This window comes from Chrysochloris asiatica, unplaced genomic scaffold, assembly GCF_000296735.1.
Source record: "Chrysochloris asiatica unplaced genomic scaffold, ChrAsi1.0 scaffold00095, whole genome shotgun sequence".
Lineage (NCBI taxonomy): Eukaryota > Metazoa > Chordata > Mammalia > Afrosoricida > Chrysochloridae > Chrysochloris > Chrysochloris asiatica.
Window position 1 is genome coordinate 7,505,556 of NW_006408613.1, and position 15,279 is coordinate 7,520,834.

Genomic DNA, 15,279 nt, shown 5'->3' on the forward strand with positions numbered 1-15,279 from the left:
GAGGGTCAGAGAAAAAGACGAAGATGCTCAGCATGATATATTGGCAAAGTGGTTCAAGTGTGACAACAATTGTGAGGTTGGCCCAGGACCAGGCAGTGTTTCATTCTGTTGTACATAGGGTTTCTATGAGTTGGTACTCACTACATGGAACCTAACAACAACAACAACTCAATACACTTACATTTGGCTGTGTGACTTTTTTGTATGTTATTTTTTATTGCATTACAGTGTTAAGTGTCTAGCTATGGAATTACAAAACCTGTTTTTCAGACATAACTCTGACACAAATTGTTACGCTGAAGAACTCAATTATTTTTAATACATTCCAATTCAAAAAGTAAAGTTAAAAGTAATTCTCTTATAGAGGCATATGAGTAAAATATGTGAAAGTGGCTTGTAAATTACCTTGCATCCTCTAAATGTTATTAAAAGCAACAAGTATTCATGAATGACAGTCCTGTATGTACTTCTAGTTTGCAATATCCATTGCTATTCTATAGAAGATGCTGGGTTGTGAAGCCTGAGGTGGCATACAAGAAACGCAGCTATCATTTATCTGGGGAGGACTGGGAGGACACTGGTTAATTTCATATCCATACTACAGCTGGAAAGAAGGCATGTCCTACACCCTGTATGTAAGGGGTTTACACTTTGGACTCCTCTCAGATTGGATTCTAAGAAGTTTGTTGTCATATAAAATGAAGGTCAATGATTAAATTAAAACAAAACAAAATGTTGACACATGCAGAAAATTTCCAATCATATTGTTTTCTGTGACCTAGATAGAAAAAGACATTTAACAAACTGAAAAAATTTTATTCTAATACCTACAAAATCTATCCCTAGCACACTAATTTCTCTTAATATTGTCATCTACAAATTAGTATGGCTCAGGGTCTATTTTATTAATTTTTTGTTTAAATCTGCCTACTTCCAAAAATGAAAATAAAAGACCTATACACATATTAGTTGTTGTTAAGTGCCATCAAGTCAGTTCCAACTCATAGTGACCCTGTATAGGGTTTCCAAGTTGCAGCTGGTGTGTTTGAACTGCCAACCTTGTTGTTCAAACAGACCTTACAGTCCAGCATATTAACCCACAGTACCACACCAGGATTCCAAGAATACACATATACTGTATAAATGTAACATACATACAAAATGGCATGATTTTTTTAATTTTTTTTTATTTGTGAGCAGGTTGCAGACAGGATGAATCATTACTCTTAACAATTCAGTGTTCATTTCTCAAAAAAACCCAAAACTTAACATCAGTGTAACACTGCCATCTAATTCACTGATGTCAGATGCCACTAAAATTTCATCCGTCTCCCTTTTTGTCCTTATATTAAAATGAGTGAATCCATGATCACTAACTCCATGTTATGTTCTTTTCATTTTCTTAGTTTCTCAGACTTTCCTCATTATTTATGATTTTTTTTTAATATAAGTCAATTTTTTAATGGAAGATTTTCAATTTGTGTGTGACTGATACTCATGATTAGATTAAGTCTGTGACTATTTTGAAAAAATATATATAATTATGATGAGTGATTCTTCTTAGACACCTCATCATGTGGCACTCCATCAGTGGTGTGTTAGAACTGATTTGTTCTAGTTTATAAGAGCTGATTCAGAACATTTCTTCCAAACTCATTGTTGGTGACATCATGTTGCTTGTTTGAAATTAGCCATGGGGGGTATTGACATCACATACCAAAAAACTGTAAACACTACAAATCAGGGTGTGTTTTTTTCTTTTTTCCCTCTGAGATCCATCTTATCACTACTACATACCATGTCCCATTATTGGTGATATTAACATTAATCACATTGTTAATGTCGTGTCTTTCAGGTTTCCTCATAATAACATTATGTCGTTGTTGTTAAGTGCTGTCGAGTCCGTTCTGATTCACAGATATCCTGTATAGCAGGGTGGGGATCCTTTTTTCTGCCAAAATTTATATCATCCTTCATGGGTCATACAAAACCATCAACTTAAAATTTAGCCTGCTATATTTCGTCCAGCATATAGTTCAAAATGACCAGCCTTCCGCGGGAAAATGATGAGGCTTTCTGCTTCCGTAAAGATTTACAGCCTCGGAAACCCTATACAGGGTCTCATGAGTCGTAACTGACTCCACAGCACACTACCACCACCACCACCATTTGCTCAAACTTCTAATTTAACTCACGTGGTATGGTGTTGAGGGTTAATGTGCTGGTCTGCAAAGTCGGTTTGAACAGCAAAGGGCCATTCAAGCTCACCAATCACTCCTTGAAAACCCTACACAGGATATCTATGGGTCTGAACTGACTCGACGGCACTAAACAACAACAACAACCACTAATGTGATAACTGAAACTGAGATTGTCTTGGCAGGGACAGACCAAATCATTTTGCGGACTTTACATGCTTTATAAAGTGGAATGATGGAGAAAAAGGAAGACCCACAGCAAGATGGGATAGTACAATGGCAGAAGCAATGGCTTAAGCGTAGCAATGACTGTGAGGTTGGCGTAGGACCTGGCAGTGTTGCATTCTGTTGTACATAAGGCCACTATGAGTCCTGTGGACTCAATGGCACCTAACAACAACAACAACATATGGTCTTTGTGCTTGATGTTCCTTACCCCTGCTGTATAGGGTTTCTGAGGAGCAACTGGTGAATTTGATCTTGCAGTTCAAGCCTACTTTGCAGTCCAGTGCTTATCCTACAGCACCACACCAAGACAAGAATTAGGTGGAGAAATACCCTGAGATGGTATAAAGATTCTGTTCCTCATCAAAACTGTATCTGCCAGTTTTAGCAACAATTGATGTTCCTGCCTGAACCAACTATTACTATCATTGTTGTTGTTAAGCGCTGTGGAGTCACTTCTGACTCAAAGACTCATAGTAACCCTGTACAGGAATTCAGATGCACGTCTGGTTCATTTGAACCACCTACCTTGAGGTCAGCAGTTCAGTGTTTATCCTACAGCACTACAGAAGGAGTCCCACTATACTGGTTGCCAACTGGTGAGTTACTAATCCCATCCTTCTTGTATATTTATAAGTTAATATTCGACAGTGAGGGGGAATTTTCTTTGTTTTCCTGTCATTCACTTATTTATTCCTTTATCTAGTATATGCATATGAATATCTTAAACTTACTAAGATCAAAGACTACAGTCTTCAATATGGATTGGATCTCAATGTAAAGAAAACAAATTAATCTCACTCATATGCAAACTCAAACTTAAGCTGAAGAAAATGAAAACAAGTCCATGAGAGCCAAAATATGACCTTGAATATACCCCACCTGAATTTAGAGATCATCTGAAGAACAGATTTGATACATTAAACACTAAAGACAGAAGACCAGAGGAGTTGTGGGATGACATCAAGAAGAAAGCAAAAAGTCATTGAGAAGACAAGAAAGAAGGTCAAAATGGATGTCAGAAGAGACACTGAAACTTGCTCTCCAGCATAGAGATATTAAAGCAAACGTAAGAAATAAGGAGGTACAAGAGCTGAAAAGAAAATTTCAAAGATTAGCTTGAGAAGATAAAGCCAAATATTACAACAAAATGTGCAAAGATCTAGGATCAGAAAACCGAAAAGGAAGAACATGCTCAGAATTTCTCAAGCTGGGGGAACTGAAGAAAAAATTCAAGTCTCGACTTTCATTATTGAAAGACTCTCTGGGCAAATTATCGAATGATGCAGAAAGCATCAAGAGAACATGGAAGGAATACACAGAGTCACTGTACCAAAAGGAAATGGTTCATGTTCAACCATTTGAAGAGGTAGCATATGATCAAGAGCAAATGATACTGAAGGAGGAAGTCCATGGTGCATTGAAGGAATTGGCAGAGAACAAGTCACCAGAAATCGGTGAATAAAAATTGAAATCTTTCAAAAAAGTGAGATGGCACAGGAGGCACTCACTCATCTCTGCCAAGAAATTTGGAAGACAACTATCTGGCCAACTGATTGGAAGAGATCAATGTTTGTGCCAATTCCAAAGAGAGGTGACCCAACGGAATGCAGAAATCATCAGAAAATCTCTTCGATATCCCATGAGAGTAAAGATTTATTAAAGCTATTACAGAAATGGCTGCAAACATACATTGACAGAGAACTTCCAGAGGTTCAAGCTGGATTCAGAAGAGGCCATGGAATGAGGGATATCACTGCTGATGTCCAATGGATCTTGACTGAAAGCAGAGACTATCAGAAAGATGTTTACCTGTGCTTTATTGACTACACAAAGGCTTTCGATTGTGTGGATCATGAAAAGCGATGGACAACATTGCAAAGTATGAGTATTCTGGAACACTTAATAGTGCTCATGAGGAATCTATACCTGTACCAAGAGGCATAGAACATAGGAACACTGAATGGTTTAAAATTTAAAAAGTGTACGAGAAGCTTGTATTCTTTCACCATACTTATTCAACCTATATGCTGAGCAAATAATATGCCATAGGGACTCTGTACAGGTTTCTGAGGAGCAGCTGGTTTGCTTGAACCATCAACCTTGCAGTTCAAATTGACCTGAGCAGCTCAGTTCAAACCGGCCTCAGTTCAACTGAGCAGATGGTTTGCTTGAACCACTGACCTTGTAGTCCATCCAGTGCATTAACTCACAGCATCACAATACAGAATTTTAACAAGAAATATTTTCAGTTTAAAATTAACTAATTAATTTAAAATCCCATCCTCCATTTGCAGTGGGAATGACCAAGCAGCACAGTTCGGACTGTAAAATATAAGGTCTAATCTGCTGAGGTCAGAGGCTCTAGAAAATAGATAATTTTCTAAGTTAAAACAAAAACACAGCTTCTCACATCTAGACTTCAGGTTACGTAAGAAAAATAAACTTTCAGGTACTTATTTCTCCCTTATTTGCATTTTCAGTTACTTGTAGCTGAATCCTTAAATCAGACAGAAAGTGTCAGACTCTGGAGTTACACCAAATGTGATTTAAATCCCAGCTACACATTTTCTACCTATGCAATCCTATCTAAACCTTTGTTCCTTATTTGTAAAAACTATGATAATTAACTCAGCCATAGTGCCATTGTTAGGATTAAATAGATCATGTATGAGTATATACACAGTTTAATCTGCAGCTGTGTACTCAGGGGATGTTAATTGTTTTGATGATGATGATAATGAAAATGATGAGTAAGAGGATGGTGATAGTGATGCTGTTTTATTTGAGTAGATTGACATGCATATACAGGATCGACTTGAAAGCAGTGACAAAATATACAGAGACAGGATAGCATGCCACATGAAAGAAAAGAAAAGAATTGGAAGAAAGCTCATAGGCAATGGGGAGGGAATAAATTACATGACTCCCTGGACACTTTCAAAATAGTATCGTTATTACATAGATGTGCTTTTGAAATTTGAGTGTGGAATAAAGAATGAGAAAAAAAATGTGTGGTACTTCTAAATAGCGTTAGATCCAGTAAAAAGGGTTAAGGTTTTCTCAAACTCATGTTAACAGTTGAAATTCTCAGGCCTTACATAGCCTGCTTTCAGATAGTGCTGACCCACAGAGCATAATTTTCCCAGATGCTTACCTTTAGACCATCTGTTTTTGGAGAATGAGTGGTATTGCAGGATAATGTGTTGAAACACGAGATTAATTTGAACTGTAAGGTCTGCAGTTCAAACTCACCAGCCACTCTTCAGAAACCCTATACAGGGTGTTTATGAGTTGGAACCAACTCAACAGCATTTAACACCAACAAATGACAACAATCTAATCTCCACATTGCCCCCAGCTCACATTACTACTTTTAGATTTTAGAGTCCTGGTGTGACACTGCAGAACAACCACAGAATCACAAGGTTGATTTAAATTGCAAAGTCGGCATCTCAAATTTACCAGATACTTCTCAGATACCCTGTATAGGGTTGCTTTGAGTCAGAACCAACTCAATAACACTTAACAACAACAATAATCATACAGTACTTAACAACAACAATAGCATCTTGTCATGGTGTGGCGCTGTAGGGTCACCACTGAACTTCCAACCACAAGGTCGATAGTTCAAACCCACCAGCCACTTTTGGAAACCATATGCTGAGTCTCCATGAGTCAGAAGTGACTGAAAGGCACTTAATAACAACAACATCTTGTTACCAGTTAAAATCTATAATATAGAAACTTTTCTAGTCATTAAAAGGCACTATTCCCAGGGGACAATGCTTTCTTTTTTCCTGTGTTCTGGGGGAACCTGACTCTGAGACTTTCAAATTTGACAAGCCATTTTGATATAGAAGAGTTTTGTATGAAAACGTCTACTCTGAAATTTCATTTGGTGATGGTGTCTTTGCTCTTTTAGTGTTTATAGATCTCAATTCATAATCTTACTAAGGTAATTGGTGCTATCTTACCTGAAAAACTTCCTAGTCTAGGTGCAGTCATATCACCACCATCATAAATCTCAAGAGAGTCCCAGTTCTGTTCCGTGGCAAAACTGATCACTTGAATCTATCAAAGAATAGTATTAAGTTAGTACTTATTACTGCCTTAAAGAAATGTGCCCAATCATATGGGTTTTTTAAAGAAATTTAAAAAAATGATAATAATAATAATAAAATATATATATATATTTATAATAATAAATATATATATATATACACATACATAAGTATGGAAAAGGCAAACCCAGATAAAATAAGCTATGAAAAGGATATTTGAAAAATTCATAAGCAGCACATTGCTGCTACTTCAGATATAAATATTTATTATTTTTATTCAAAATAGAGGAACATATTTAGAAATATTTTGCAGAAATAGTAAGTAAAAAGTAACAGATTATAGTTGCTATATTTACCATAACCAATGCCAATATGAAATAGATAAAAAGAAATAAAGAAAGAAACAAGGACTCTGAGTAGGCTCTGCTTGTTTGTAGACTTTGGACATTATGGATTTACCTGGATTCCTGATCCCTCTGTAACAATGATTTTCCATACACAGTTTAAGTTGTTTCCATATGGTTCCGGGTAGCCAGGGGATAAGATTGTTCCTCTCCGCTGAGTGAAATTGCCACTGCAGGGAACTAAAAGACAAAAACTACACTGAATAAACTATAACTAACAAAATGTTGCTATTCCATCTGCATTAATCTATTGCTTTTCAAACATTCATCAGCATACAGTTATTAAAATGGCAGTATACAAGTAACATAGCAAATCAACATTATAATGATTCATACCAAAATGAAATTTTATTATATATTCATGGCTTTGGCATTGATGGCATACTTAATAAATACTGAAAATATATTTTGTATTTGTTAATCTGATGAGTTATTTTATGAAATATATATATATTTTTAAGATTTGGCTGCTATTCAGTTAGGTTTCATAAAACAAATTGTCCTTTTAATACATCATGAACATGATCACTTCATGGAGACAGGATCAATACATTGAAAAGCAGCTCTCTAAAACTGTTCCTCAATTTTAACTCACATCCTTATGCAAGTTATCACACTTTGCATTACATGCTTACCTACACAGCTTGGTATGGTGTCATTCCACTGGGCAAGAGCATTGGGCACAGACTGACAGCGGATAGCTGTGGACCCTTGAAGTAGATATCCTGGGTTACATTCAAATCGAACAATGGAACCTGCTGAAAACTCAGAACCAATTCTCCTTCCATATCTGGGCTCTGGGACAGAGCTGCACTGGGTATCACTGGTGCGAGGAACAGCTAAAGACAAAACACAAACAATGCAACTAAATTCACCTACATCAAGAAGCCAAATTACTTCTTTTAAAGTACATTTAATGAATTAATCCATATTAATACAGAGCTTAATACTACCTTAAATATCCATACCAAATATCTGTACCAAAATCTAAACCCACTGCCATCCAGTCAAATCTGTTTTACAGCAAACTTATAGGATAGACTAGAACCGCTCATTAGGGTTTAGAGACTGTAAATCTTTATAGGAGCAGGCAGATTATTTCTCAAGGTGAATTTGAACTACCATACTTACTTCTAGCAGGCCAATGCTTAGCATAGGGGATAATTTTTAAAAACATGTGTATACCTATGTTTTGGAGTCCTGGTGTAGCACTGTGGGTTAATGTGCTGAACTGCAAAATCAGTTTGAACCACAAGGTTCAAGCTCACCAGCCACTTCTAGGAAACCCTATACAGGGTTACTCAATGGTACTTAACAATAACAACCTATATTTTATCCTGCATCCACTCTGAAGACCTTCTGAAAAGCCTAATTTTTAGATGAGAAAATCAGGGTGGAAGTAGAATTAGTGCCTTCAGAGAACTGATTGATACTCTGGAAGTTAAAATTAATGGAGTACCCAGGATATCTTGTTAGTGATAATAAAATGACAAAATATATGTCCTTATCTTCAAGTACCTTAGAGTATAGTTAGGAAAGCTGATGCATAAATGCTTAGTTATAAAATGGCAATCATGAAATAATAATTAGTGCACTATGGGAAGATAGATAATTACTGTTTGAGAGGGAAAAAATCAGGAAAAGTTAGTTTGGATCCCAACAGAGCTAGTAATAAAAATCAACCTAATCTGGGGGAAGGTCCAGGGAGGGAAGAGTTTGGGTTGAGTATGGAAACTGCATGCCTCCTGAGACAACTTCTCACTTAATGAGAGGAATGTGAAGTTTTTAAAGAGAATAAGAGATAGTGCAATTGTATGAATTACACATTAAAAACAAAACAAAACAAAACAAAACAAAACCTGCAAAGAGCAAAGTTTAATAAAATATGCTAACTGATAAAGATACCATAGTTTAATAAATATTTTTATTTTATTAAATTTGATATCATCACCAGCTAAAGATGTAAGGGGGCCAAAAAAGAACTCTTCTGACATTAGTTTCTAACAGCTGCTGGCACTAAGAGCTAGGCTGGGATGTTCTCCTGTTGAACATAAACAGTCTCACAAAACATCAATATTATAGATTAAAGTGCGTCCCCTCCCCCCAAATATTTGCTATAATTCCTAACTTTTATATCTATGGGCAGAGTCCTGCTGTGGGTCTGTGGGTTAATGCGCTGGGTTGCAAAGTTGGTTTGAACTGCAAAATTGGTGGTTCAAGCTCACCTGTCACTCCTTGGAAACCCTATACAGGGTCGCTATGGATCAGAACAACTTGATGGCACAAACTTGATTAACAGCAACAACATATTTATGGAGTCCTGGTGTAGCACTGTTGGATAAGTAGTGGACTGCTAACCACAAGATTGGTGGTTCAAACCCATCAGTTGCACATCGGAAACCTATACAGTGTCCCTATGAGTGGGAACTGATTTGATAACAACAACATATCTATGGCAAGGAGGCCTGGCAATTCAATGGGGTACTTCTGGGCTACTAACAGAAATTTGAACCCACCAGCTTCTCCCTCTGAAGGAGAAAGATAAGCTTCTGTAAAGATTTATAGTTGTTGTTAAGTGCCTTCCTATCAGTTCAAACTCACAGGACCCTGTGCAGGGTTTATGAGGAGGGCTGTTGAATTAGAACCACTGATCTTGTGGTTCAAATCCACCTTGGGGTTCCCTGTTTATTCTATAGTGCCACATCAGACTCCTGGACCCATTTGTGAATGGGTTTCTTTGTTATGTTAATAGAATAGAGTTAGTGTTTTAAATCAATCTCTTTTGAAATACAAAAGAGATTTAACAAGCAATCAAGAAAACAGAGACGGGGAAGATTGAGGCCACATCCTTTGAAGACCACCAAGGAACCAAGGAAGAAAACTTTATCCCATTGCTGAAAGAGAAAGAATGCCTTCCACTGAAGCTGGCACTCTGAATTCAGATTTCGAGTCTAAACTGTGAGGAAATACTTTGTTTCTGTGTGCCTTAGGATAAGCATTGGACTATGAACCACAAGGTTGGTGATTCAAAGTCACCAGTAGTTCCTCAGAAACCCCATACGGGGTCACTATAAGCCAAGGCTACTTGATGACACTAACAACAACAAATCCATCCTCTTGTGCTAGTTCTGTTATGTTGTTCTAAATATTTAGCATTGGTGTTAAGTGCCCTTGAATCGGGTCTGACTCACAGTGACCATGTATAGGTTTTCCAAGGACTAGTTGGTAAGTTTGAACTACCGGCCTTGCAGTTCAAACTATCTGAGGTAGAATGCTTATCCTAAGGTGTCATACATGGACTCCTGAATAAGTAAAAAAAGTAAGGTCAAATGGGTCATTCTGAGACTATTTGAATTCATGTCTGCTAACAGACAATAAGGAGCTCTGGTAGCGTAGTGGTTACGAGTCAGGCTGCAAGCCACAAGGTCAGCAGTTCGAAACTACCAGCGGTTCTGTGGGAGAAAGATGAGGCGGTCTGCTCCCGTAAAGATTTACAGCCTCAGAAACCCTGTGTAGGGTCACTATGAGTCGGAACCAACTCCACGGCACATAACAACAACAACAGACAATAATATGAAGAACTCTATGCAGAGTCTCCAAAAGACCAGACTTTTCTTTTCTACAGTTAAGGTATGTGATAGTTGTGATTTTTGTTTTTAAATAATTACAGCTTGCCTATACTTTATTCCTTCTAATCTCCTAGATAGAGTTAGGATCTTTTAATGTAATTCACCTCAAATTGAATACACGGAGTCCTGGTGTTGCACTGTAATGTAAGCATTCAACCACAAGGTCACTTTGAACCACATGATTGGTGGTTCAAACTCACCAGCTGCTGCTCAGAAACCCTATGCAGGGGTGCTATGAGTTGGAACTGACTTCATGACAATTATCAACAACACTCAGTATGCAAAGTCCTGGTGTCATACTAGATGATAAGCATTGGACTGCTAACCACAGTCAGCGATTCAAGCCCACCAACCATTCCTGAGAAACCCTATACAGGGTCCCTATGAGTCAGAACAGATTTGATGGTATTTAATAACAACAACTCTACACTGTAAACCTATAATGATTTGAATTCTCTCCCAAATTACCTAATACCAGTCAAAACCCTATATAAACACATTTTTTGTGGTTGTTGTTAAGTGCTGTGGAAGCATTTCCTGCATGTCGTTGTTTCAGTGCCATCTAGTCAATTCAGAGTCATAGTGACCCTGTATAGGGGTTTCAAGGAGCAGCTGGTGGGTTTGAACCATTGACCTTTCAGTTCAAACTGATTTGCGGTCTACTGCATTATCCTTCAGGATAATGTACCATATCAGGACTGCAAACCTGTATAGTGTTTCCCAGGATGGGCTGGATTGAACCCCTGACCTTTCAGTTAGTTTATCTTACAGCACCACACCAAGTCCCTTCTCATATTCTCTTAATTACATATGCCAACGTTTTCAATGGTCTTTCTTGTTGCATCAAGGAACAAACCCAGCTTGGTGTACTTATAGGTTTTATGGCTTTTAATGTTGGGCAAGGTGGGAGTAAGAAACATATTCACTTAGGAGTACAAGGAGGCTTAAAAAGTTCATGGAATACAATGAACATGGAATTTTTCCACAAACTTTTTGCATCCCCCTTTTATATCAGAATTTATCGACTATATGTGATTTTGTTTGTTTGTTTAGCAAAATGGATATAGAATAAAGTTTGAAAAATATTTCATTTGGCAATGAGATCTTTCAAACCACACAAACAGATCTATAAGTTTTACACTTTAAAATTTGCACTTTTTTTTTTTTCTTCTTCACCAAAACTCATTTTCTGTATAAATAAATAATCCTTTGCATTCACACTGCTTTTCCTAACTGACTGGCATCAGTTTTTAACTCAAGCAGAATAATGAAGGACACTATTAGGGAATTGCTGCTAAGAAGACAATTTCATGAGAATGGAATTCAGAAAATGATTTTGATTAAACTGCATTTCAGTTTACTGTTACAAATATTTTCTAGCAAAAGGTAAAAGTTATTACAATAGTACACCATCTAATATAATAGCCTGTTGAACAAAATAGTGACATATCAAAATTGGTCCTATTTTTTTTTGGCCAAAAGAGGAATGAGAGATAACTATAATATTCCATTATGATAAAACGGTTTAACATGGTATTTGTCATATTTGTAAATCTGATAATTTTGTTACAATTTAATAATACTGCTGTTAGGTGGTGTGGAGTTGGTTCCAACTCATAGACACCCTGTGTAGCGTTTTTGAGGCTATAAATCTTTATAGGAGCAGAAAGTCTTATCTTTATTCTCTAGGGCTTCTGGTCAGTTTAAGGAGCTCTGGTGGCATAGTAATTACAAATCGGGCTGTGAACCTCAAGGTCAGCTGTTCGAAACTACCAGCTGAGGGAGAAAGATGAGGCTTTCTGCTCCCATAAAGATTTACAGCCTCGGAAACCCTGTACAGGATCACTATGAGTCGGAACCGATTCCACGGCACATAACAAACCAACATCTGGTCAGTTTGAACTGCTGACCTATGATTAGCAATCCAGTGCTTATCCTACAGCACCACCAATACTCCTTTAATTTAATAATACTTTGAAAGGGGGAAAAATCCATTTTACTTCTTGTTGTTGTTGTTGTTAAGTGCCATCGAGTTGATTCTGACCCATATCAACCCTGTATAGTATTTCCAAAGAGCAGCTGGTGAGCTTGAACCACCGACCTTGAATTTCAAACAGCTTTGCAGTCTGACGCATTAGCCCATAGCGCTTCTATTGTTGTTGGTGGTGTTAAGTACTGTGGAGTCTGTTCCGACTCATAGTGACCCTGCACAGGGTTTCCGAGGCTGTAAATCTTTCCCGGGGCAGAACACCTCATCTTTCTCCCCCGGAATCGCTGGCAATTTCGAATGTAATCAATCCTAGAAGATGCGTACAAAACTGGACATAGCTCATGATATTTTTTCAATTTGAATTACTAAGGGAGTATCCATTATTTGTGGCAGTTTTCATCTTGTCTAATTGACTTCCAACATAATGAAACACTTATTTGTATATTTCCAGGGTATTACTCTCATACTTCGGACATATTGTCAGGAGGTACCAGTTGCTAGAGAAGGATATCATGTTTGGTTAGGTGGAGGGTCAGAGAAAAAGAGGAAGACCCCCAACTAGATGGATTGGTGAGGTGGCAGCATCGATGGACGGAAGCGCGGCAACAGTAATGAGGTTGGCCCAGGATCGGGCAGTGTTTCCTTGTGCTGTGCATAGGGTTGCTATGAGTTGGTGCGGACTCAATGGCACCCAACAACAAGAAGGAGCTCTGGTAGCTTAGTGGTTACAAGACAGGCTGATATTGTCACGGTCAACAGTTTGAAACTACCAGCAGATCTAGGGGGAGAAAGATGAGGCTTGCTGCTGCCTTAAAGATTTACAGCCTCGGAAGCCCGATACAGGGTCGCTATGAGTTGGAACCAAATCCATGGCATGTTACCACCACCAACCACTGGCATTTTGATCCCTGATGTGGCACTGTAAGATAATCACTGGACAACTAACCACAGGTCAGCATTTCAAACCCACCATCTCCTCTCAGAAACCCTATATAAGGTGGCTATGAGTCGCAAGTGACTCAGCAGCACACAACCACAACAACTGTCATTCTGGGTTCTGAGGAATATGGCATTAAGTGTCATTTGAACATTTGTCATTATTAAAACTTTCTTCAAGAACTTTCTACTTACATATTTTCAAGGAAAGCAACCATAAATGACTAACACCAATATTTGGATGTTATTATGTACATGGTTTTCTAGAGGAAATAAACTGGAAAGTGAAGTGAGACTAATTTAAGTTTTTCAAAAAGTGGAACAAAGGAAAGCTATGAAATTGAGACATCAACTCTTCCTGCAATGTCTGGAAGAAAAAAATAAAAGGATATTCGATAACTTTTCTCTCTCTGTCAGTTCTCTAGTTCCTGCCCTTCACCTAGATGATTCAGACAGCATCAGAGAGAAATTCTATTTTCTGTAGTAATTATTCTCTATCTTTTAGTAAATGTTTCATACTGCTGTGAAACAAAATTGAAATCAGCCCAGTGGAAAAGTGAACAGGGAATAAGGTCAGCCTGGAAATGAGGGTGATAAATAAAATGATTGACTTTTCAGGCCAGATTATCATGTTGGTTCAGAGATCAGATGCTGTCTTCTGGGGCATCTATAATGCTGAAAAGGGCGGTGCTGTGAATGCGCACATAACTTTCAGGGAAAGGGATAATACAGATGGTGTGGGAGATTGATTCATTACCTGTCACTGCCACAAATACTCTAAACACAGTATATATAGATAGATAGATAGATATACAGTTACTTTATTGTAACTCTTTTAAGAAGTGTAAAAGTACTAAAAACAGTAATAATAGTAGAAATATGAAACCAGGTAGAAATAATTTGTAATACCTAAGTAAGACAGTCTTTCTCTTTCATTTAATGCCTGAGGGGAATTATCTGTTTCTCATAATGACTCTCCTCTAGAAGTCCAAAAATTTGATTCAGTAAACCATCACTAGTTTGGAGGATAAGCACTGAATCAGCAGTTCAACCAGCTACTCCACAGAAACCCTATATAAAGTTTCTATGAGTCTAAAGTGACTTGATGGAACATAACAACAACAGTTAATTAATTTAAACGTATATCACATACTACTAAATTACTAACAAAACTTTATGCTTAATCTTCTTTGTAAAAACTTGTACTATGTAAGCTCTTAATGAAAAATGTATTGCTGAGAAATGGAAAATAAATAACTAAGCCTTATGATTTATGTCATATAAGCAGATGATGCCTGGGGAAAATCAATAAAAACATGTATTTGCATATCTAGGAAGGAATTCAAGCAAAGAAAGTCTTAATGTAAAATCTTCCTATGAAACTTAAAAAAATGCATCTGCATGATTCTAACTTTATTTTTAAGGATGCCTTTCAGTTACCTGAATTGACATTAATGTTAAGGAGAGTGAGTCTTGATGAAAAGGTGAAATAATTAACTAATGAATCTGGAAGACTGTGCAGATGGGAGCATGGGAGGTGGAACAGAGCACAGATTAGACTTGGTGACCCAGCAAAAGTGAAGAGGAAAGCCAGAGACATAGGCAACTGAGATGTATAAGCTATGCATTGTGGGTAAGTATGGAACAAAACAAGGAATTCTTATGACACTGTAGGGTAAGACCTTGCTGCTAACCTCAAGGTCAGTGGTTCAAACCCACCAGTTGCTTTTGGGAGAAAGATGAGTCTGTCTGCTCCCATAAAGATTTAAAGCCTTGGAAATCATATATGGGGCCTCTGTGAGTTAGGATTGACTCTGTAGCAAAACATTTGGT

The 15,279-nt window shown here is 37.5% G+C and overlaps 1 protein-coding gene across 1 annotated transcript in view; it reads right to left on the bottom strand.

Annotated features, from left to right (window-relative positions):
* CSMD1 (CUB and Sushi multiple domains 1) overlaps window positions 1–15,279 on the bottom strand; it is a 2,529,117-nt gene that overhangs the window by 441,007 nt on the left and 2,072,831 nt on the right. Inside the window, exons 32-34 of the mRNA XM_006866725.1 lie at window positions 7,527–7,730; window positions 6,947–7,071; window positions 6,401–6,497 (exon numbers count right to left, since the gene is read on the bottom strand). Of these exons, the coding sequence (XP_006866787.1) occupies window positions 6,401–6,497; window positions 6,947–7,071; window positions 7,527–7,730 (426 nt within the window). The remainder of the gene's footprint in view (window positions 1–6,400; window positions 6,498–6,946; window positions 7,072–7,526; window positions 7,731–15,279) is intronic.